At 59.9% G+C, this 23,806-nt stretch overlaps 1 protein-coding gene across 2 annotated transcripts in view; it reads left to right on the forward strand.

Annotated features, from left to right (window-relative positions):
- The window catches only part of RRBP1 (ribosome binding protein 1), a 66,310-nt gene extending 42,504 nt beyond the window's left edge, over nt 1–23,806 (forward strand). For both annotated transcript variants that reach the window (XM_047771636.1, XM_047771635.1), the window contains 21 exons: nt 272–394; nt 4,764–4,916; nt 5,695–5,813; nt 7,868–8,021; nt 9,750–9,888; nt 11,685–11,854; nt 11,974–12,008; nt 14,591–14,681; nt 15,171–15,263; nt 17,025–17,117; nt 17,196–17,276; nt 17,418–17,507; nt 18,032–18,124; nt 18,538–18,609; nt 19,153–19,248; nt 19,720–19,803; nt 21,246–21,353; nt 21,935–22,018; nt 22,252–22,347; nt 22,785–22,928; nt 23,243–23,806. In XM_047771636.1, the coding sequence (XP_047627592.1) occupies nt 272–394; nt 4,764–4,916; nt 5,695–5,813; nt 7,868–8,021; nt 9,750–9,888; nt 11,685–11,854; nt 11,974–12,008; nt 14,591–14,681; nt 15,171–15,263; nt 17,025–17,117; nt 17,196–17,276; nt 17,418–17,507; nt 18,032–18,124; nt 18,538–18,609; nt 19,153–19,248; nt 19,720–19,803; nt 21,246–21,353; nt 21,935–22,018; nt 22,252–22,347; nt 22,785–22,928; nt 23,243–23,281 (2,157 nt within the window). In that variant the 3' untranslated portion in view covers nt 23,282–23,806. The remainder of the gene's footprint in view (nt 1–271; nt 395–4,763; nt 4,917–5,694; nt 5,814–7,867; nt 8,022–9,749; nt 9,889–11,684; nt 11,855–11,973; nt 12,009–14,590; nt 14,682–15,170; nt 15,264–17,024; nt 17,118–17,195; nt 17,277–17,417; nt 17,508–18,031; nt 18,125–18,537; nt 18,610–19,152; nt 19,249–19,719; nt 19,804–21,245; nt 21,354–21,934; nt 22,019–22,251; nt 22,348–22,784; nt 22,929–23,242) is intronic.

Raw genomic sequence — 23,806 nt, forward strand, 5'->3', positions numbered from 1 at the left:
CAATCGACCTGGGTTGGGGACCCACCACCCTCCTAAAAACTACCCGGGGGCCAGAGGGCCAACCAGCTCCTACACCCAGGGACGTGAGGCCTGGCAGACGGGGTGGCTGAGGCGGGTGGCCTCCCCTCAGAAGTGTCCAAGGTCCGGATGGAATCGTTCCCACGTCACCAGGCCACTGCTCTGGTCACGGGTCAGGGTCTGGTGGCTGCAGTCTGGGTTCAAAGAAGGCACCTCTCTGCTCCTGTTAACGAGGCTCTTTGGGCATTTCTAGGCCACTCAGAAGGGGGACCCTGTGGCCATTCTGAAACGCCAGCTGGAAGAGAAGGAGAAGCTGCTGGCCACGGAGCAGGAGGATGCGGCCGTCGCCAAGAGCAAACTGAGGGAGCTCAATAAGGTACAGCCAGCATGCCAGGTTGTGGGGTGGCCTCCCCTCGGGCTGTGAGGCTGTCGCTGCCTGATGACCTCTGCCCCTGGGAGCCCAGGCCACAGCCGCCTTGGGAATGCACCCATGGAAGGGGATGGCTGGCCCCACAGTGGTGGCCGTCCTTTCAGAGTGATGCCTTGAAAGAAGGAGGAACACAGTCAACCCAAGTTTCTTTCTTTCTTTCTTTCTTTCTTTCTTTCTTTCTTTCTTTCTTTCTTTCTTTCTTTCTTGCTTTCTTTCTTGCTTTCTTTCTTGCTTTCTTTCTTGCTTTCTTTCTTTCTTTCTTTCTTTCTTGCTTTCTTTCTTTCGTCTTTTGTCTTTTTAGGGCCACACCCACGGCATGTGGAGGTTTCCAGGCTAGGGGTCCAGTCGGAGCTGTGGCTGCTGGCCTACATCACAGCCACAGCAACTCGGGATCCGAGCCGCGTCTGTGACCTACACCACAGCTCACGACAACACGGATCCTCAACCCACTGAGCATGGCCAGGGATCGAACCCGCAACCTCATGGTTCCCAGTCGGATTTGTTTCCGCTGCGCCACAATGGGAACTCCAACCCAAGGTTCTTTCCTTAAAAACTAGAGCAGAAGCTCAGGAGGAGGAGGTTGTGTGGGCTGCTGCTCTTCCTTCTCCGATGTCTGTGGAACGGTCCTGTGATGGCCCAGCCTGTGGCACTTGTACCCGGTGAATACAAGTATCCGTGCTGCCGCCACAGGCCGAGAGTCTTGTTGTGGGGGCGGGAGGCTGTGTCAGTGCTTGTAGCACATAGCTGCTCTCCCACCATTGCTCGCCGGGGTTTGGTCCTGGCCTTTGTCCTGAGGAGGAAGTCATGGTCACACGCAGTTTGAAAGCTGTCTTTTCCCGGTAAAATAATGTGAGCTGCCCCGGCCCTCTCCCCTCTCACCTGTCTCCTCTGTTAGGGCATCGGGTGCAGGGAGGTGGCCTGGGCTTCTGAAAGTCCCTCGCCACTGGGACTGCTACCCTTCCCCTGGGCCCCTGCATCTGTTCATTCACGAGGAACTAGAAACGAAGCAGTCTGAGCTTCTGTCCTGAGATGAGGGACACGGCTTCTAATCAGAAGGGAAAGTTTCTTTGTGGGGCATGGACAGTGGGAGCAGCAGGCGAGGCTTTGCTGTGGTTACTTTGGGTTCTGCTCCACCCGCTGAGGAAGAGGAGGGAGAAAGGCAGGTATCCGAGCCCTCCCCTGGTGGCACCTCCTCCCCAGGAGCCTCGTCATCTCCGTCTCCACGGGAGCCCGTCTTGGGTTGTGGTGAAATGCAGGGCAGCTGAAGCCGCCTGTCCCGCAACCAGGCTGACTTTGTGCGTCCCTCCCCACCCCAGCTGGTGGCGGCCACAGGCCCCGAGCCTTGGCACTGCAGAAGTGGGCCAGGGCTGCCAGTCGGAGCCCTCCCAACCCAAGGTTCTGAGACCAGCAGCCCCGGTGGAATCTGATTTCTGGGGCTGTTCTTCCATATCCCCTTTCTGGACAAACTGAGAAGATGTTGACCTCCAAGATAAAGCTCAAGTGAGAGAAAATAATTGCGATTGTTCCCAAGGCTAGTGGCCCTGTGGCTCCCCAGCCAGTTCCTTATGGCAGCCCCTGAATTTAGAAGGGGCCAGAGATGCGATGAGTTTTGATGGCCATTGCTAGGGTCGCCCGCCGCGGTGGGCAGGGCCACAGGTGTAGGGGCGTTGCACCTGTAGAACGAGGCCCTTTAGGTGCCACTCCTCATGTTGGACACTTGCTCCCCTCGGGGTGCCACTCGACGTGGTTTCCAGATCACAGCACAGCTCACACACAGACACCCTTCCCGACCAGATGCACTTCCCACCCTGCCCTGGTGCACCATCTCCCCATGAGACAAGCAGGGGCTTGGTTGCCATTGCCCATCGCACCCCCGCTCCCACCCCCCAGGGCTCCAGGCCTTGGCTCTGGGGCGAGGAGAAGTCCATCAGCGCATCCAGCCGGGCCCGGTCTCCCTGACGCCATCCTGCTCCCCGAACCCAAGGAAGTCCTCCTGGGCCCTCTGTTGATTTGGTCCTGGGAGGGTCCCTTTTAAGTGCTTGTGGCTCCCAGTCTTCAGACCCAAGTCTGTACCCCAATACCCCCTGCTTCCCCTACCCCCATCTGCTCCCCAATGAGCTGCATTCCTCCCCGCCCCGCCCCTATCTGCTCCCCAATGAGCCCCACTCCTCACTCCCTGACCCGTCTGCTCCCCAATGAGCTGCATCCCTTGCTGCCCCACCCCCATCTGCTCCCCAGTGGGCTGCGCTCCTCAGCGTCCCATCCCTGTCTGCTCCCCAATGAACTGCGCTCCTCGCTCCCTCCTTGGGGCCTCTCCTGCTCTCCAAATGCCCTTCCCTGCTAGGCTGGCTGGAGATCTTATCCCTGAAGCCTCCATTTGATTCTCCTCCTGCAGGAAGCCTGCCAAGTGCATTTTCCCATCCCAGCACAGGGGTTGTCATTACAAGTGCACCATCGTATGTGTCCCGTGTGACCCCAGCCTTCTCGCTTGGCTCATCAGCATGTGGCCACGGAGGCCCAAGGCCGGTGCACAGCTAAGCAGGAGCCTTCAGTGCTTCAGGCATCTCCACCTGTCCTCCTGTGCTCCTAGGGTCCACAGGCGCTGGGTCCCTGCCACTTCTCTGTTGAGAGTTTTGAGTAGAGCGGATGGTCGACTGTTCTTGGTCACATCTCCCATTCCAGCCCTGTTGAGGAACGTTACATGAGAGACTAAATTATTGAGAATATGGAAGTCTCTCCTAATCCCACCAGGAGCTGGGGCGGGTGGGTAGGATCTATGTTTCGTCTTTAGTTCCACCCACAGTTTCGTTGTCCCTGTAGGGAAGTTTTTATAGGTGCCACAGAGGGTTTTGGTCAGCTCTTTTTCTGGTGGTCTGAGGCTGAAGGCATGGTATATACACAGGCTGTGTGGACCGCCTGCGAGATCATGCTTCAAAAGTAGGTGAAGTCAGCAGAATTGAGTTCAGGGACCATTCTGGGCACCAGGTCACAGGCTCAGGCATCCTGAGATCTCTGTCCTGGCTCTGGAGCAATTTGGGGGCCATATTTGAGGGTTTGAGGAACCATACACAGCGGTGGAGCCACCCTCCTAGAAAACCATTTTCCAGCTGTTGTCTGCTTGGGCACCAGGGGCCTCTGTCCCAAAGTGATGGTCTGAACTGGACCCCATCCTGTACTCACTTGGGCCCGAGACACATTCTTCTGGGCCTTCAGGGAGGGTGTGCTCCAGGGATGAGGCAGGAGGTGCTCCTTTTGGAGGCCTTTTGGTGGGAGCTGCCTCCTGTCCTCTCCTCGGCCAGCCTGGGAGGATACACTATGCAGGGGCCCCTCTCGTCCTGGGATGCAGAGCGCGTTTCTGAGCTGGTGGTGCTCCTGATGGTGCCAAGTCAGAGAAGGCAGGGGCTCCAGTCAGCCACCACTAGTGACTGTGTCTTTCAAGAAAGTAAATCCGATCCCTCTGAGCTCTTAGAAGAAAGAGAAGCCATGGAGGGCCAAACACATACTCTGAGGAAAAGCTGGCCTTTCTCTACCTTAAAAAAAAAAAAAAATCCCAGGGACAAAAGGGAGGAAAATCCCATTGAAATCTGGAGACTGAGACCTTTTCGCCCTGACCCAAGTAGATGCCTAGAACTGCAGGAGACCTGCTCAGGGTCAGGAGGGCTGTCCCTAGACAGCTGCTTAGCACCAGCCTCTGGGTGTCCGGCGTGGTGAGCAGAGGCAGACGGAGTATAGCCCGCATGTAGCTGCACCACCCACTGCTGGTGTGGCCATGAGCACATCGGGGCGTCTCTGAGCTTTGGCTTTTTCGGAGTCTGGACTGTGTACTTCAAGGGACCTCTTGTGCTAGCAGGCCTGGTGGGGCAAGTGTCAGAGGAAGCCTGGCAGACCCCTGAGTCCCCCTGAGCTGCCCTCTCCTGCGTCTGTAGAGGCACCCGGGCTTAAGTCAAAGTGGGTGTCTTGGGGGCCTGGATGTTGGGGACTGAGCCAGACCGGGGTGTTGTCATCCCAGCAGAGCTCAACCAGTGCCCCTGGAGGGCCCAGGGACAGGATGCTGTGTCCCCAGCTCCTACTGGTGTCCACTGTGGCCAAGACCTGGCAGCCAGCCCTCTACCAGTCAGGCTGGCAGGGTTTCCGGGGGTCCCTCATCCCCTGTTTGTTCCCTGTGGGGCTGCTCGGGTTTGTCTGCAAGCTCAGGATGAGGGTCTCAGGACCCCTGAGCCCCAGGTCATGCTCTGGGTTGTGATGATCTTGGTTTCCTCCAATAAGCTCCTGCCACCTCACCCACCCCCTGCCCCTGTCCTTTGCTTTCTCCCAGGAGCTGGCAGCGGAAAAGGCCAAGGCAGCAGCCGGGGAGGCCAAGGTGAAAAAGCAGCTGGTGGCCCGGGAGCAGGAGATCACGGCCGTGCAGGCGCGCATGCAGGCCAGCTACCGGGAGCACGTGAAGGAGGTGCAGCAGCTGCAGGGCAAGGTGGGCAGTGCTGAGGGCCGGGGGCTGGAGCGCTCCCCATGGGCGGATGCGGGTGCCCGCGGAGGGGTTCTTCAGAATCTGGTTTGTTTTGGGGAGGAGGGCCTGTTCTGTCTGGCCAGATGGTGTCAGCCAGCCGGCCGTGTGTGTTTAATGTTAATAACCAAGAAAATGTGAAATACATTTTAAAAATCACTTTTTGAAAACACTCTGTTCCCAAGTGGTCAGCCCTGTGTGCCGTCCCCTGGAGGCCCATGGCACAAGTTCTCAGCCTCCCTGTGACCCTGGAGTAGTGCTGGCTCTGCCTCATCCACTCAATGAGGGAGGAGCCCAGGAAACAAGGTCTGGAAATTGCACAGCCCCAGCGTGGGGCTTGAGGCCAGCAGAGCCCGGCCAGAGTCAGAGCCCTGAGCCTCATCCTCTCCAACCTGAGCTCTGCTCGGGGGTGGGTCGTACCGTGAGAGGTCCAAGGGCAGGAAATGAGGCTTCCTGGGGCAGCCCTTGGCTGTTGGCTTGTGGCCTTGTGCTGAGTCTCAGAACGGTTGACTTGATGACCTCAGTCAGTGGCCAAGCGCACGCAGCATGTACGGGGCCCTGGGCTGAGCACCTGGCCATGTGTTCTCAGGCCCCCTCTTCTTGAGGGTCCTCCCCACCTTTTGCGGAGACCGCAGAGCCCCCAAGGCTTTGTCTGCAGGCTGGGACCTTGCTAACCTGGCCCCAGAGGCGGCTCTCTTTCTAAGGCTGAGGAATGGTGTCTGATGCCCCTTCAATGACTTTCCAGATCCGGACACTTCAGGAGCAGCTGGAGAATGGCCCCAATGCGCAGCTGGCCCGTCTGCAGCAGGAGAACTCCATCCTGAGGGACGCCTTGAACCAGGCCACGAGCCAGGTGGAGAGCAAGTAAGCTTGCGCCCTGTCAGACACTCTGGCACCTCCCCAAGGGCCTGGGGTAGAAAGGGTCCCTGGGGCCCCAACCCCCGGCAAGGCCGCCATGGGCAGCCCCCTCTCCCTGTGGACCTGGGCTGGCGGTGCAGGTCTTTGCCTCCCCATCAGGGGCTCTGTCCTGACCCTTCACCTCTGGACTGGTTCTGAGCCCCTAAGCCTGCCTCATGTGGCCAGCATCCTCATGTGGTTGGGCCACGTGAGAGTGCATGAGCTCCAGCCAGTGAGCTCCTGGCATCCTTGTCATTGGAGCCCCCTCTGGTCCTGGCTGGTCCTGGCACCTTGCTTTCATGTCGTCTTCACAGCATCTCAGTGTGAAGCTTTTTAAAACTGGTTCTGGTCCAGAGTATCAAGGCCAAGCTGACCATCCAAGATCAGGGTCTGACGTGATGTCAGGACCTGCCGTGAGCCTGAGCACCCCGATCCCCGCTGGTCAGGCCCCCATGTAGGAGGGACGTCTGCTCCTGATGCTGTGATGATGTTTGGTAACACATAGCCCGGCCACTGGGCGGGGGGGGGGGGGGGGGGGGGGGTCTCGTGCCCAGTATAGCCACTCAGGAGCTGAAGCGTGGGGACGTCTCTGAGAAGCCCCCAGGGACCACTTGCCCAGAGGGCAGCACTTAGCCTCACCCTGCTAGGGACGCTGTCTTCTGAGCCTGCAGTGTGAATGTCACCATCTCAGCAGATGGGCCTACAGGAAGCCCTACTGCATTTCCTCTTGGTTCCCATTTCTTTGGCCTGAAGTGGCCTTTAGGGACTTTCTGGGGTTCTCATTATCCCTGGAGCAGCCCCTCTTCCTCAGGGGAGATGGGTGTGAGCAGAGAGCAAAGGCACCTGGGGTCCTTCAGCCAGAGGGTGGGCGGGGAGAGCGTCACCCATAAGCAGCACCAAGATTGAAATGTGCACCCACATGGCTGCTTTCCTGGCGGCCCCACTGGCTCTGCGTGAGGTCACCGGCCACCCTCTGCAGGCCAGTCCCTTCTGTCAGGAGGTCCTCTTCGTCTTCTTGGTCCTGACCCATTGCCAGGTTGGTGGTTTGTGGCTGCAGTTTCCTTAGCATCCACAGCAGAAGGTGACCGTGGGGGCAGAGAACACTAGCTTCCTTCTTGTGCAGGGGACAGCTCTAAAGCCCGGAGACCTGTCACCCTGAGATGCAGCCGCTGACTCCATCCATCTGTGGAAGCTCTGCCACGTGGGACAAGTATCCAGGCCCTCCCAGAGGGCCACCCAGCCAGCCTCCCACCCCATCCTAGGATGCTGGGGTCCAGCCTCTCATGTGGGCTCCTGTCAGGAGAGCATGTGCTGAAGGCCCTGCAGAGGCCCCTTGGCTGGACAGTTGTCCTGCCTTTAAGAGGTGTCTTGTGCTCATGAAAGGAGGCTGACGTGCCAGTGACCTCCTCACACCAGAAAGGGCAGGTCTTGAGTTTCCCCTTTTTCCTGTCGGTCAAGCCTCTTGCTGTCACTCCTAAACTTCCTCCCCCATCCCCACACCCAAGCTTTTGTGCAGTGTTGAGGGGTCTGTTCTGTAACGTGCCACAGCCCCCCGCTTCGGAGGCCCCCCCCAGCCTGGCTATGGTCCAGTTGGCCAGTGAATCTGGTGTGTGGACTCATGGGATGCTGCCCCCGGCCCTGTAGGACAGCGGGGCAGGCCAGCCTGCATCTCAGGGCTTGTTGGGACCAAGCAGTGAGGAAACAGTGTTTCTGCAGGGGCTTCCCAGGCTGCTTTAGTGTGTTTTGGTCTTTGTTCCCAGTGGCGCACCTACTGTGCTTGTGAAACAGCATCTTCAACAAAACACATCACACCCCTCAAGGGTGATGACATAAAGGGGCTTCCGGGATGGCTCCAAGACTTGGGTGACCTAAGAAAGAGTGGGTGCCCTGGAGGAGAAGTTCAGACCAGCACCCGGGGCAGCTCTCAGGGCTGGTGAGCCGCCTTCTGTCCATCAGTGGGGGCTTCTCACTGTCTTATAGGCAGAATGCAGAGCTAGTGGGGGCTTCTCACTGTCTTGCAGGCAGAACGCAGAGCTGGCAAAGCTCCGGCAGGAGCTGGGCAAGGTCAGCAAGGAGCTGGTGGAGAAGTCGGAGGCCGCACGGCAGGAGGAGCAGCAGCGGAAGGCTCTGGAGGCCAAGGCAGCTGCCTTCGAGAAGCAGGTCCTGCAGCTGCAGGTGAGTCCAGGTAGCAGCATCTCCATGCCCCGCTTCATCCCAGCCACCAAACGTCGCCTGCGTAGCAGGCGTAGGCCAGGGCATCCCCTTCCCCGCTGTGACTGTGACAGCTGGGAACTCGGGTAGGGGCTGAGACTCGGGTTGGGGCTGGAGCCCTCAACCTTGGCCTTGTTAATACTGTTAACCAGGTAGCATCAAATGGGGGTCTTCTGTGTGCTGATAAGCATGTTCTAAACACATTGTAAGCATTAACTCAGTTAATTCTCCTTGTAACCCCATGAGGTGGGCACTGTTATTACCTGTAATTTACCCACACTCTAAGGGCACCGAGCTAAGCAACTCCCCCAAGTTCCTACAGAGCCAGGAATGGAACCCCCGAGGGAGCCCCAGAGCAGTGTCACCTCCCACACTTGCCGCCACCCACGGCCTCACAGCTCCAGCGTAGCCAGGCCACAGTGAACGCAGCCTCTGGCTTCAAGGCCAGGTGGGTGTTTTTCCTTCTCAGCCTCTGGATGTGGCCTCAGCTCATGTTTTCCCAGGAGGATGCCTCTTCTCCTGAGGGAGGAAGATCGTGCCTCCACCCCCAGCCCCACCCCGGAGGGCACTGGGCAGCCTTGCTGCCCATTGACCTGACGACTTCTGCATCCCCCCCACTGGCCTGGTTCAGGCAGGATGACCAGGCTAGGGGGCAGTTGTCACAGGTGTGGGGAACATACATGCTGTTTGTAGCTTCTTGTGAGAACAAGGAAACCCCGGGACGCACACGGCTCTGGAGCCGGCTCTGCTCGGTTACTGGAGCTAGGCTGTAGCACGTGGGACGATGGGGCAGTTTATGGAAGGAACTAGAACAACAAACACAAAATTGTAAGACTGGTATCCGAGTGTGTGGAAGGGTCTCAGCGAAAAGGGACAGATAAGCAGAGCTGGGAATGTTTGGGTAGAACTGAGGTGGATGGTTAGATGTTCACTGTCCTGTGAAGTGGAGCCACCCTGACCAGTGGCATCAGAACCCCTGGGGCCTGGCCAGGGGCTGTGTTCTCAAGGCTCTCAGGTGGTTCTGGTGCCTCTGGAGCTGTAGCCTCCCCTCTGGTGCCCAGCTTATCACATCCCTGTCACTCGGAAGCCACAAACTCTGAGCCTCTCCTCCCATCAGGTCTCAGGAATGTTGGCCACACTGAGTCCATTCTTCCCCTCGGACAACAGAGATGCCGGGAGTGACTGAGGCTGGGGCAAGCGGCTGCCTAGTCGCTGCCCCCCGCCCCCTGTTCCTGTCAACAGCGAGGCCCCAGATTTCAGAGCCTCAGTGTCCCCATCTGTAACATGGGTATGACAGCAGCACCTGAGATTCACCAGGCTGACACACACACAATGCCTAGACAGTGTCTTGCCAGAAATGGTTGTTACCAGGTCCCACCCGGGGACCCTCTAGCTTAGACCAGAGGTCTCCCTGAGCCACACACCACAGTGAAAACAGGGCTTTTCCTTTCTATGACGGTCCTTCCTTCACTGAGGCCCCTTCCCCAGAGCCCGCTCTTCAGAGGTCAGGGCGGGGGTGTCCTCCTGGCTTCCTCTAGCGGGTGAGCTGGCCTGAGAATCCAAGAGCGTTTATAAAAGTCGTCGGTGCGGTGCGGGATGGCAGGGTGTGAGGAGCTCTCAACCTCAGGGCCCACTGAGGGCCCAGCCTCCTGCCTGTGTCCTCACGGCCCTTTTCCCTCTGCCGCTCCCCAGGCATCTCACAAGGAGAGTGAGGAGGCCCTGCAGAAGCGCCTGGACGAGGTCAGCCGGGAGCTCTGCCTCTCGCAGACCAGCCACGCCAGCCTCCGGGCGGATGCCGAGAAGGCCCAGGAGCAGCAGCTGCAGATGGCCGGTGAGGGCGGCGTGCGGCCGGGCCTCTGGGTGGGCCGGGTCAGTGCCGGGGCCAGAACCCATCAGCCTGCTGGTGAGCGAGGACCAGGGACAGGCTAGAGGTGCCGGGGTCAGCTCAGGCCTGGAGTCGGGGGAGGGGGTGGTGCTGGCTGTAGGGGGCAGGGCCTGTGAGCCTGGGTGTCCGGAGTGGAGCCCTAGGGGCTGGATTTGGGAAGTGGAGTCTGAGGATGGGGCTTGTGAGGGCTGGATGGGGGGCAGGGCCTGTGGGGCCAGGGTGGGGGCGGGGGTGGAGGGTGCTGCCAGTTTGAGCCCTACCTGCTGTGGGACCCCCACCTGGAGCCCAGGTGCTCCTGAGCTGTCACTGGCCTGCTCTTCTAGCTCAGCATCCTCTGAGGCAAGGTTGGGAAGGTGGGCCTGTGGTTCCCCTGTGCTCACAGGTCACCTTTTCAATCAGGAGATGGTGGCAAAGTCTAGGGCAGCGGGGGTCCCTGGAGAAGTAGGGCAGACGGCACCAGTCACAGCTCTGCAGTCACTTGCTCCCCGGTATTTCCAGAGCCACTGTCATGGGCTGAGCACTCTCTTGGGAGCTCAAGGCTTGGAGAATGGATGAAGCAGTGGGGTTGAGGCCTCTTCCCGCTAGAGAGACGGGCACAGTCAGGTAGAAGGAGCGGCGTCAACCAGGTCACACAGCCCCGTGTTCAACAGACTTCAAGTAACCAACATGACCTAGAGCAGGTCCCAGAAACATCAAGCTGTGTATGTGACAGGCCAACTAGTAAATAGTTTTGGCTTCGTAGGCCAGACATGATGCAAAAGCAGCCGGAGACAGCATACAGACACACAGGCCTGGCTCTGGGCCAGTAAAGCTTTATTTAGGAAAACAGGCTGGTGGCCTGGGGTGGCCACAGGCCCAGTTGGCTGAGCCCTGCTGTGATGGGCCAGTCGTGCCTTTCGATGGGGTGGTCTGGGGAAGCCTCCCTGGGGAAAAAAGAATATTTAAGCCAAGGTTTGGGTGGTGGGAAGAGGCCCTCCTCACGAAGATCAGGAAAGGGCAGAAATGGCCAGTCCAGAGCCCTGAGAATAGAAATGAACTTGAAACAGAGACCAGAAGGTCAGCAAGCATGGCTGGAGAAGGCTAGTGTGGGGCCGGATGGGCAGGGCCTGGTGACCTTCCTGTGAGGAGCTTGGGGTGCCGCGTGAAGTGGTGAGAGGCTCAGCGCGGGGCCAGGGTGATCCCGTCTGCACTTGCCGCGCGTCTCTGGTGCTGGGTGGAGGAGAAAGGACTGAGGGCAGGAGTGGCCCAGGGACGGGCGCTGGTCAGGATTTGGCAGGAGTGGGTGTTGTATCCACGGGCCTCAAAGATGAGAGAGCGGCCGTGATGAGACCAGTGAGGTCACCTACGCAGAGCTCCAAACGGAAGCTCCGTCTGGAAGCGGCCAGTGGCTGAGCCTGGGTTTTGGGGGTGAGACCAGGGTGAGGGGCTGTGCAGAGACACACACGCAGGGATGACATGACGTTCGGAGCCGTGAGACTTAGAGGAAGTCACACCCCAGGAAGCCTCCTGCCCTTGGTCTCAGCAACATGCACCAATCACCTAAAGAGGAAGTTTCTAGAAACTGCCACTGAAATCCATTCTAGATTTCCTTCACTTTCCTGAGTGATCTGAGGGCGAAGATCACTTCTACCCAAGTGAGTCCTCGAGGTCAGAGCCAGGGCATGGCTCTCTCCACCAGCTGATGAGATGCCCCCCATCCCCGGCCTTCCCTGCCCTGACCCTCCACCTCCCCTTGTCCCCAGAGCTGCACAGCAAGCTGCAGTCCTCCGAGGCGGAGGTGAGAGGCAAGCGCGAGGAGCTGAGTGGTCTCCGGGGGCAGCTGGACGAGGCCAGGGCGGAGAACTCACAGCTCACAGACAGGATCCGCTCCATCGAAGCCCTACTGGAAGCAAGCCAGGCCCAGGACGCCCAGGTCAGCTGCCTTCCCCTGGGCGACAGGAGGGGCGGAGGAGCCCGCGAGACCCCACCTGCCCTGACCACTTGCCACCGAGGCGTGTCATGGTGACCATGGGGCTCTGTCTCTCATTCCAGGCCAGCCGAGCAGAGGCCGACCAGCAGCAGGCCCGGTAAGAGGGCATCACCGGGGAGGAGCCCCTTTGAGACCCCCACCTGTCCGCTGTCCCTCCAGTGACAGCCTGGGCAGCGTGGTCAGGAAAGAAGGCAGCCTTGCATGGAGCTCCCTGCCCCTGGAGCAGCGGGGCTGGATGGAGAGTGGCTGGGCCTCGCCAGGGAGCATGGGCCTCCTGCTGTCTGTTGTCTGTCTATCCATCCATCTGTCCTTCTCTCCATGGGAAGGACTGGGAAGGTCTGTAGGGCGAGGTTTTAGGGGCTGAGGTCATAACTCAAACAAGAGAATGGTTACCCACGCAGAATGGAGAACCTGGGAGGTTGCCCAGACTCTGTGTACAGATGGGGACGTGCCAAGGTCCGCAGCCGGCCAGGGCGCAGGGCGGGGTGAGGTAACTCCTGTGGCCCCACCCCAGGCGTGCTCGGAATGCGAGTTTGCTGCCGCTGAGACCTGATGGGGGCGCCTCAAGCTAGGGGGCGCGAGTCCTTGGGACGGTCACCTCCAGGTTTTGTGTCCCTCAGCAGATGCCCACAGGTTTGCATGTCCTGGCTGCCGTGGCCGGGCAGGTCCACGAGGCAGCCTCGTGGGCTGAGGCGTAGAGGTGTCCTCCGTCCCTGGGCAGCTATTGGTCATGTCCTGGGCTGTCCGCCTACCGGACCCCCTTGTTCTGGCTGCCACTGCCAGTGAGTCACCTCCCTGTGCCTCCCCAGCATGGCCCGTGTTCCCTGGCCTCCAACTCTGGTTTGGGGGCTGGAGAAGAAGCCAGCCTCTCAGTGGCCCTAGAATGCCATGCAGGACACTCAGTAGCAAAGCCTCTCTGTGCACCTTTCCGGAAAGCTCAGGTGAACTTTGTTTCTCGTGGTGCTTGTAGGGGTAGCGAGGTTGTGTTTGTTTAGGCTTTTGCTCTTGTATTTTAAGATCAGATTCTTGGATCAAACAGCTAATGACTAGTTACTTAAGTCATGTTGCAAATAGGGTTGAGTCTAGTTTTTTTGCATCATGCAGATGTTTGGCCAAATTAGGGGTTTTTAAAATTTCCTTCTTGGACTGTTTATCTTTGTGTGTGTGTGTCTTTGTGCAATTTCTTGGGCCACTCCTGTGGTATATGGAGGTTCCCAGGCTAGGGGTTGAATCGGAACTGTAGCCACCGGCCTACACAAGAGCTCACAGCAACCCCGGATCCTTAACCCACTGAGTGGGGCCAGGGATCGAACCCGCAACCTCATGGTTCCTAGTCAGATTCATTAACCACTGCGCCACAACAGGAACTCCTGGACTGTTTATCTTAGAGTTGTGTCTAGGCCAGGCCATCCTGCTCTGGGGTGGAGATGAGGGATCCAGCCCTGGACGTCCTGGAACAGGGGCAGTGACCACCAGGAGGTGACTGTCAGCACCTCCTCACCCCCAGCCTGCTGCTTCTCTTTCCTCAGGGCCCCATGCCTTTGGGGACGCTCCCGTGGCAATTTGCAGGCAGCTGGCTGCTGCTGCCTGATGCAGGCAGCTGGAGGAGGGAGCTGGGAAGATCCCAGTGGAGCTTTGAGGGTGGGGTCAGGCTCTGTGGCCTAAAACCAACATCCAGGAAGTCAGCAGCATGTCTTCAAGGCCAGACACAAACTGTTTAGAATAACGAGGTGGTGCCATGGAGGGCATTGGGAGGGTGAAAGTTCTGTTCCGTCCTGACGTGTGTTATTAGAGTGCCATTTCTCAGTGTTTCACCACGGCCCACGATAAATACAGGTGTGTGTCCCCACCTGGGGCCGCCCTCGATGGGGCTTCCCTTCCACCCCCAGGGCTGTTGTAGTTGTGCTGCTTCTGGAAGCATCTGGGCTTCCAGACTTCAGATTTCGTGTGTCCCCAGGCCTCCCCTGTCCCAGACCTGAACGCAGAGGTGACCTACTAGTGTCATTTGAAGCCTCCTTCTCAGAACAGCCAGTGTAGCCCTAGCAGCGTCCACCCCTTGCTTTCTGGGTGATGGGGGTGGACGGAGGCCACTGGGCTTTGAGTCTAGAGAGAAGCAGGGAAGGCTGGGGTGGCCCCGCGGAGTCCCGGCTCAGGCCTGAGGAGCTGCCTCTGAGTCCCAGTTACTAGGTTTGGACAAAGGATGTTCCCCTGCCCCCAGCGGGAGCTACTTGGTGGTGTGCAGGTGATGGTGCTGTGTGTGGCTCCAGCCCAGGTGTCTAGGAGAAGCCCCAGCCCGTGACTTTCAAGGGCAGGTGTGGCCACAGAGAAGGGCCAGCTGACACGTGCTGTGGGACAGAGCAGGACCAGGCAACAGGGCTCAGTTCACCAGAAGAAAAAGTGTCCGAAAACCTGTCTGGGGTCCACCCCTGCACTGGCCACCGTGGCTGCTCTGACCTCTGCTGTCCCAACAGCTAGTGTCACCAAGTGGGACTCTGGTGACCTCTGTGCCTTGGCACTTGGAGGAGGTGCTGGGGTGGCTGCCTGGGCTCCCCTGAAGCCTGTGCCCTGTGAAGGGAAGGGCTTGATCCCAGTCCCAGGCCAAGGAAGGGGTTCCTCGGGACAGGACCAGGGGGGCTGCGGGCCCTTGGAGCCCGGCAGTGACATTGCGTGTCCCTTCAGCCTCATGGAGCTGGAGTCGCAGGTGTGGTGTCTGGAGAAGGAAGCCACAGAGCTCAAGGAGGCGGTCGAGCAGCAGAAAGCAAAGAACAACGTGAGTGTTGGGGCACCTGCGTGATGGGAAGGGGCTCGGCTACCGCTCCCCAAGGGGAGTGAGGGGCCCCCTCCCCCTCGGGTCCCAACTCCCACCAGTTCGCTTGGTCACATGGTCACCTGGCATCAGACCAGGCCTAGGAGCCCGGTGCTCCTGCAAGAGTACACAGGAGCCTCGGCTGCGTCGTCCCCCCGCCAGCCTGCCCCCAGCACCCAGGCCCGCCAGCTGTTCCCCAGAACCCCTCCTGCACTGCCCTGGGCCTGGCTGGGTCAGAAAAGCCATTTGGTCCAGGACCCTCTCTGAGGAGCCGGGCTGACCACCCCCCACACACTCCTTCAGACGAGTCTCACTGCGAGGACACCACAGGCCACAGCCGAGGCCAGAGCTGCCCAGGCCAGTGCTGCCGGGGAGAACTAGGGAGGCTTCTCCCGACTCCGGAGACCAGCCAGCCGGCCTGGCTTTTAACCCTCTCCCATCTCCCCCCGCCAGGACCTCCGAGAGAAGAACTGGAAGGCGATGGAGGCTGTGGCCTCGGCCGAGAGGGCCTGCGAGGAGAAGTTGCGCTCTCTGACCCAGGCCAAGGTCAGTGTCGGCACCACACTGGCCTCAGTCAACCTGCTAAGCAGACCACACAAAACACACAAAAACTCTAAGGCTGTGCAGTTGCGGCCTTAGAGCATCTCAGAAATCCTCCCGCTGCCTGAGCCACAGCATCTTCCTGCTCACCCGCCCTCCTGCCCGTCTCTCCTGCCAATGGAGGAAGCAGCGAGCCCTCGTCTGCTTTTCCTCTGCTGGGCCCCGAACCCCGCCTCTGGGTGGGCCCGGGACGGTCTGTCTGTGTAGACTTTCTTCATGTTACTCTTCTCCATCTGAACAGTCCACTGCTTCCTTAGGCCCCTGCCCTCCTGGCCCGGGAGGCTCCAGGATTGAGTTTTCAGGGAAGAAGAATCTGTAGCAGCAGGTGCTTAGGCCCAGGTCCTTGGGGCCGGGGGGCGGAGGAGTGTAGCAGGTGTAGGCCTGTCTGTGTCCAGGGCCTTGGCCAGACATGGGCAGTGACAGCAAGCAGGGCCTCACCCACCCCCTTTGGCCACAGGTTCCCATGCCGATGAAAGGCCCCGGGAGCCGGCCCTGCCCTCCCCCCACCCTCTCATGCAGAGGCAGTGCCTGTTCTGTTACCGTAGGTTTGCAGTGACTTTGACAAGATATCCCAGGAAGCTTGAGTTTGTGTCAGTGAGGCTCTGAGAGGCAGGGTGAGGGGCTGGCTTCGGGTCCACGGTGGAGCTATACTTAGATTCCCCAGATGTGACCTGGGCGCCTATCTGTGGCAAATGCACAAGCCACCTGACTTGTGGTCACATAGCCAAATAAAGACAGGAGCTGGCCCCTGGGTCCTCGGCCCCTGCCTTGGACTCCATGACGGGGCACCTGAATCATGGTCACAGGGTCAGGGGTCCCCACCAGGCCGCGGGCATAAGTCTGTGCATTGCTGAGCGAGCCAAGGGTCGGCTTCTGAGACTTGAGTCCAGGCCGTGTGGGTGCTGTGGCCAGGTTAAGGCATCCGCTTGTCAGCCATCTCTGTGCCACGTTCCAGAACCTCCTTGCCAGCTCTGATCTGGGAGTTCCTAGTGCAGCCTCTGTTTTCAGGCCCTGGGGAGAGGTTATCAGATAGGACTTTCAGCCGGAAGTCCCTTGCAGCCACCCTCCGCCGGACAGGGCATGGTAGGGGGTCTGCCCCCAGGGACGGCACTGTCCTCGCAGGCCGCTTCCCTCCTTCTCTGCCTTCTTTCTCTTACTTTGACTGGGAGCATCAAGAAGGATGGATGGGCCTCTGGCCAGCACAACTGCAGGATGGTGCCTGGGGCAGGCTTCAGAGAGCCAGAACCCCAACCAAACCGCACCCCTCTGCACAGTGGGACCACTGACTCCCGCCCACCCCCCAGGGCTACAATAGCTGCTGACTCTGTGGCTGCTGGGAGTCACGCCTTTCCCCCTCCCCCACCCACCCCAACCCCCGCCCCACATGCACATGCAAAATGGAGACCTGAGCCTGAGTGTCTCCAGGGTGGGGGAACCTGCACCTGCCCAGCATCCCTCTTCCTTACAGCTGAGTCTGTTCAATGTTCCCCAGCCTGGGCTGGCATGGCCAGAACTTGGCCTCTAAAGTCAGCCACCACCCACCCCTATCCCTGCTCCCCCATTGGCCCCACAGCCACCACTGGTCTCCTCCCATCCTTGTCCATCCCCTGAAGAGCTGGGGGCGGCCTTCCTGGGGTGGACACTCCTCTCCGTGGGGTGCTACCCAAAGCTCCTTGGTGACCACCACAACCCCCCTAACCCTCCCAGGAGGAGTCCGAGAAGCAGCTCAGCCTGACTGAGGCCCAGACCAAGGAGGCCCTGCTGGCCCTGCTCCCGGCTCTGTCTGTCTCAGCCCACCAGGTAGGAGGGGACATGACCCCCAGGGACCCCACTCTGTGTGGGGCGTGTTCCGCCCAACCTTGAACATTTTTGTTGCAGAGTTACGCCGAGTGGCTGCAGGAGGTCAAAGAGAAAGGCCCCGAGTTGCTGAAGCAGCCACCAGTGAACACGGAGCCCTCGGTGAGCGCCCCCTCCAGTGGCTGCTGTCCCTCGCGCTCTCCCTGGCCTCTGGGTCAGGAGGGTGCCTGAGCCGGTCATCGGGCAGCTGGGCGAAACCTTTGCATTTGGCTCAGAGACCCCTGTTCTGCCCTCTGTCCTCAGGACCTGGCCTCCAAGCTGAGGGAGGCGGAGGAGACCCAGAGCAGCCTGCAGGCCGAGTGCGACCAGTACCGCACCATCCTGGCTGAGACGGTGAGGCGTGCAGGCAGGGAGCAGGGCAGAGGCAGGTGGGGTGGGAAAGCCCAGCGGGAAGAGAGCCTGGGCTCGAACGCTGGTTCTCTGGCACCTTGCGAGAGTCACTGCCCCCTCTGGCCTCCTTTCTTTGGCTGGGTGGTAAAAGGGGTGCGCTCAGGTTGAAGATCTGGGCTCGGGTGTCTTCGCACAGTCTGGGAAAGGAAAGGGGCAGCATTTGGTTGACGTCGGCTTGAAACCACACTCCTGTGATTCCAAGAGCCATGCTAGGTCCATCCCTCTCCCTCTGATCAGCCCTGTCCTATTGTCCTTGTCCTGGGCCACCGAGGCCAGTGCTGGTGGCAAACCCATCAGAGAGGAGAGTCCTCTGGCCTCGCTCGCACACTGGCCAGTGCCCATCTTCCTCCCCACAGGACTGTCTGGGAGGGGTCAGAGCAGGGCTCTGGTCACCCCGGGGGAGGCAGGCGGATGGGAAGGGGCAGGGTGGGGGCACCCCAAGGCCCTGCTCACCACCCGCCCCACAGGAGGGGATGCTCAAGGACCTGCAGAAGAGCGTGGAGGAGGAGGAGCAGGTGTGGAAGGCACGAGTCAGCACCACGGAGGAGGAGCTCCAGAAGGTATGGGCGGTCCCAGGGCTCCCCAGGGTCCGTCCTCCCTCGAAACCCAGATTTAGATTCCTCAGGTCAGCAGCAGGTTCAGAATTCTGTGAGGTCCAGGGTGGACACCGCTGAGTTACCCGGCTCACCGGGGAGACAGGAGTCGTGTTTGCTGTCTTGGTGGCCCCACATAAAGTGTGATTGCAGAGTGACAGCTGACTCCTGGCCTCAGAGAGACCCCCTCTCCCAGAAAGAGGCTGCTGGTCGCATTCGGGGGTGTTGGGGGGGACAGAGGGGGCACCACTGGGTGTCCTGAGGCGGGGCCCGGCCTGCTGGGTCCGGCACAGGGTTAGGAGCCATGGTGCTACTACGTCCAGGCAGGATCCCCCTCCGCTAGGGCTTGTGTCTGACGGGGTTTTCCCTTCGCTCCATAGTCACGAGTCACAGTGAAACATCTCGAAGAGATCATCGAGAAGCTAAAAGGGGAACTTGAAAGTTCAGATCAGGTACGTGCGGGCTCTGTCCTGTGAGAGATGTGCCTTCAAGGGCTTCCTTTAGTCGCCTTCCCCCAGGTGCCACGGGTCTTAAAAGAAGCTCCGGGATCTTGTCAGCCCTGCTTGTCCTTAATGAGCCGTTACTGCCACGAGTGGCTGGAGGCAGCACGCCGGGCCCTGGAGAACCATGGCTTCTGCTGTGGCCTTGTGAACCAGGAGACGCTACAAGGTGGCCCTGCTAGGCTCCTCAGCCTGTCCCGGCCTCAGAGCAGGTCCATGGGTGCCGAGCTCTCAAGTAAATAAATCCCTGAGCTGCTGAGGTCTGAGGACCGGTCCGGCCCCAGGGCGCCAGATTCCATGGCCCTTTCGGGCGTCTCTCACTCCTCCCTGGCCTTGGAGGCCTGGTAGCCTTCATCCCAGGGCCAGCCAGCCCCGTTGCCCCGTCTCCTCATCCCATCCCTCTGGCCTTGTGGCCCCCTTCCCTTCAACCCCCCGGCCTTGTCGCCCTGCTCCTCGCTGGCCAGCTGCAGACCTCTGACTCGCACGTGTGTCCAGGTGAGGGAGCACACCTCGCATCTGGAGGCAGAGCTGGAGAAGCACATGGCAGCCGCCAGCGCCGAGTGCCAGAGCTACGCCAAGGAGGTGGCAGGGGTGAGTGGCCACCTCCTGACCTTGGACTTGCACCCTAGCCCTTGGGCCTGCCAAGCTGAGGGGCAGATTGCAAAATCCAGCCCTTAGGACCAGCCGGGGTGAAGACCGGTTAGCTTGGCAGCAGACCTCCTCTACCTGGGGTGGTGACATTGCCTCTGCGGGGCCAGCATTTCAGTCTGACACTGCCCACCCCCACCCCGATTCTGGTTCAGTCTCACTTTTGGCCTTACTCTGGCCAAAGACAATCTGTAAACATTTGCAAAGGCCTGAGCCCACATGTGTGCTAAACACTGTCTTTCCTGTGTCTTAAAAAAGGAGCCAAAGCTGCGGGAGCCCAGCCCCCCGACCCACAGTGTCTTGGGTGTGGGGTAGTGACTGTATTTGATCAGCTGCTGAGGTGCTGACTCACGGGAACTGGTTTTCTCCCTCCTTTCTGCCCCCCTCCCCCCCCCGGGTCTGTTTTCTCTCCAGTTGAGGCAGCTTTTATTAGAATCTCAGTCTCAGCTGGATGCAGCTAAGAGTGAAGCCCAGAAACAAAGCAGCGAGCTTGCCCTGGTGAGTGACCTTGTCGTGGCCGACGTGTGGCCGGGGGGTCAGGTGTGTGTGTTCCTGCATCCTGTCAAAGGGCACGGGCATGGATTTGGTGTGCAGGCTTCGGACACGTCCTGAGCAGGCTCCTCCCGGGCTGCTGGGCCCATGGCACCCCTGCTCCACTTCCCATCCCCCAGTGAGGTCAGGCCCTGGTTCAACGCTGGGAGGTTCCTCCACCCTGGGGCCCCTTGTCGGCACGTCCCTTGCCTTCTCTGAGACTTGAACCCTTCTTTGCCCAGCGGTGGCTCAGATGGACCCAGTCAAACCTGTGGGCATGCAGAGCTCCCAGCCATGCAGAGGGTCTTGGGTTCTCCTGGTTTTCAGCCTTGACAGGCGATCCAGGCCCCTGGTTCTGGGCAACATCAGCCCAGACTTACAAAGATGCCCAGTCCCAATGCCAGCCCTAGGCTGGGGTTGCAGGCAGTAGCCTTTGAGTCCATGGACATGTTCTAGGTGATCTGTGTGTTCTTTCTTAAAATTGTGGTTGGTTGTTTACATTTAGAGACTGGAGCTCTTGAATACAAATGCCTGGTTTTCTGAAAAGAGACCAGAGGGGTGGGCCTTTGGGCTGGTAGGCCCATAGCAGCGCCTCGCATTGGGCACACGCTCTGGCTCCTGGGGTGCCTCTTCTGGTCATTCAGGCCTGACCTGGGACCATCACACCCGAGGGCAGGTGCCATTCAGACACGTCACCACCTCTCCAAAGCTGTTGTCCAAGCCGGGCCTGGGCCATATGTAGGGGACATTCCCTGAGTTCTTCTCATTCTTGGTCTACAAAATTTGCTGTTCACTCTTGGGACTGTTGGAAGGAGGGAAAGAAGTGGGTGCCAGCCTCAGCCACCCACAGCCCCACCTGGAACCTCCACCCAAGCTTTGTGGGTGATGCTGCTGCCCCTTCAGATCGGAGGCTTGGTGGTCTGGGGGCTTAGGGGCCACCAGATGCATCATCTGCCCCCATGATGGAGCTCAGGGCTGAGGGAACCTTATTAGGCAAGAGTGTATTCTTGTCATCTTTTCTAGACCCTAGAAGGGCTCCTGCACAGTGGACCATGTCCAGAAGGGATGTGGGACGTGGGTGGTATCCTCGCGGAGCCACCAGCCGCCTCTCACTCCCTTTGGATCCCTTAGCACTGTGTGCCGTGACCCTCAGGTCACCTGGTTCCGGGGGGCTCCCTACTACTGGCCTTGGAGCAGAGCAGGTGCGTGGGGCCAGCCAGGGCCCCCTCACTGGCACTTAAGTCTCAGTGTGGCCACACATGGCACTGACCCTCCTGTCCCAGTGAACCTGCTGCCACAGATTTGAAATTATCAAAACAGGTCCTCCCGGGGGGAGTGTGTGCATGTGTGCGTGTGAGGTGGGCGTGTGTCCAGCTGTGTATTTGCTCAAACCCCCCTCCCTGTTTCAGGTCAGGCAACAGTTGAGTGAGATGAAGAGCCACGTAGAGGATGGCGACGTAGCCAGGTCCCCAGCTGTTTCCCCAGAGGCCCCCCCAGCAGAGCAGGACCCCAACAAGGTTAGAGTGGTGAGCCCCATCCCTTGGGTGTCAGCCACTAACTCCCCCACTTCGACGGCAGGCCTCTGTTGGGCTACTTGCCACCTGCCAGGACGCCCAGGCGGGGGTCAGCCGGGTCTGAAGAAGCCACAGAGCAGAAGGGAGGGCGGGAGGTGGAGGGCCCGGCCTGCAAGCTGAGGCTTCGCTCAGCATCACTAGAGGGGCGCTTGCTCCCCAGACCTGAGCAGCTGCCGCTGAGCGTGGTGCTGGGGCTGGCGGTGGCGGGACTCCGAGTGGGAACCACTGTGGGGCAGGGGCTTGCGTGGTGCTGAGGCGTCTGTCTTGGGGTCTCATCAGAGGTGTCCGAGGGTAACTGGAGTCCGGTCAGCAGCTCAGCCACCCCAGCTTCTGTCCCCAGGGTGGGGGGCTTTGGAAGGGACTCGGTTGTCTCCCTGCAGCTCTGGGGCAGGGAAGGGCAGTGAGGTGGGGGCACCAGGAGTAGCCAGAAGGCATAGCCCCAGGTCTCAGCCCACCCGCGAGCCCTGGGCGCCAAGAAGGGCCAGCGCCAGGTTCCTGAGTACGTTCGCGGGGTTTGTACGCAGCTGAAGACACAGCTGGAGCGGACGGAAGCCCTCCTAGAGGACGAGCAGACACGGCGGCAGAAGCTCACGGCCGAGTTTGAGGAGGTCAGGGCGGGTCAGGGTGCAGAACGGTCCAGGTGACCCCCTGAGGCCTCTGCTGGGTGGGCCAAGCCTCATCCCTCTGGAGTGGGTATCACTGTGCCTCGTCCCCGCCCCGTCTGTGTGGGTCTGGCCTACTCTCCAGGCCCCCATGCCAGGCGCCCTCCATCCCTAAGCGGGCCTGTTAGGTTGATGAGGCACCTGACACTGAACTGCCGCGCCCCCTCCCCTGCCCCCAGGCTCAGGATGCGGCCTGTCGGCTGCAGGGGGAGCTGGAGAAGCTTCGTTGCACCAGTACCCTTGGGTCAGAAGCAGAGGAGGCCATGCAGCTGAAGGTAAAAGGGGGCCCTCGGGTGGGACTGGGGTGGGAACCACCGAGGCCCCTCGGGCAGGGTCCAGGCTAATGTGGTTGGGCGTGGGGAAACCCCCTAAATCTCCAGTACCATATAAGGCGGCCACTAGTCTCTGTGACTAAATTAAGTAGAACCGAGGTTCCTCTGTCACCCTGGCCCCAGGGCACCCTGTCCCCAGTGGCTGCTGTATAGAGCAGCCCTGGCACCACAAGAAGTGCTTCTGGCAGCACTGGAGGCAGCACAGGCCCAACTGTAATGCAGGCCGTCTGCTCCAGGCCCTCACTTGCCCATCCTGTGACAAGAGGCCCATCCCCACACCCTTGGGCCCCCAGCGTCTGTCCCCATGGATGGGCACAGCTAGGCGGCCTTCCTGCCACCTGTCACATGAAGGTTAATCCCCTTAACCCTCTGACCCCCAGGAGAGACTAGAAAAGGAGAAGAAGTTAACCAGTGACCTGGGACGTGCTGCCACCAAACTACAAGAGCTTTTGAAGACAACCCAGGAGCAGCTGGCAAAGGAGAAAGACACAGTGAAAAAGCTGCAGGAGCAGCTGGACAAATCAGTGAGTGCCGCCACCCTGCCCTCAGTGGGGGCGGGGGTGGGCGGGGGACAGAGGCAGCCCGACAGCCCCCTCGGTGGGACACAGGCCCAGGGCCTCGTCCTTACCTGCACCCTGTGCTGCCCGTAGTGCCACTGCCTTCGGCCCAGACGAGGGGCCCTCTCAGCCCTCTGCATCCTCAGCTCCTGCCATGTCGGGCTGGGCTCTGAAGGCATTAGTGGCTTCAGGGTGTTACTCTGCAGGGACGGGAGGTCCCTCCGGTGAGGTGAATGGTCCCCTTGGCCCCAGCCTCTCCCTCTCTCCTCCTCTGTTCACAGGAGGATGGCAGCAGCTCAAAGGAGGGCACGTCTGTCTGAGTCTCCTGCAGAAAAAGAAGTTACTGTTCAACTTACCAAAATGCCTTACACATTCCTTACAAATAAATAAACCGACCAACACAGCGATATCTGGGCCCAACTTCGGTAGCTCTGAGAAGCCATTAGAGACGACAGTCTCTTAGCATCAGAAATAGATCTTCCAGACCCCAGTTTGTAAGAGAACCTTTGTCACGCTGGATAAACACTATTCCCCAGGACCAGCCCTGGATCACCGGCCAGCAGACGCCAAAGCCCTCATCAGCTGTGTGACAGACCTGGGCAGTGTGCTGGGGAGGCCGGGACCTCTGGGTATCTCTGTGTCAATCAGTGCAATTGTTTTGTCGCTCATGGGGTTGGGGGTCAGGTGGTGGGCAGTCCAGGAGGTGAGTCTCAGAGGCTGCGGAGCAGACTGGAGGGTCACAGCCCAGCGAGGCAGCAGCCTTCACCCCTGGAAGAAGTTACCACCAGAACTGAAGTGTGACCTCCCAGATGTTAATGCCATTAAAACCCATGTGTCGCCTGGCA

Source organism: Phacochoerus africanus, chromosome 3 (genome assembly GCF_016906955.1).
Source record: "Phacochoerus africanus isolate WHEZ1 chromosome 3, ROS_Pafr_v1, whole genome shotgun sequence".
In the NCBI taxonomy this organism is placed as follows: Eukaryota; Metazoa; Chordata; class Mammalia; order Artiodactyla; family Suidae; genus Phacochoerus; species Phacochoerus africanus.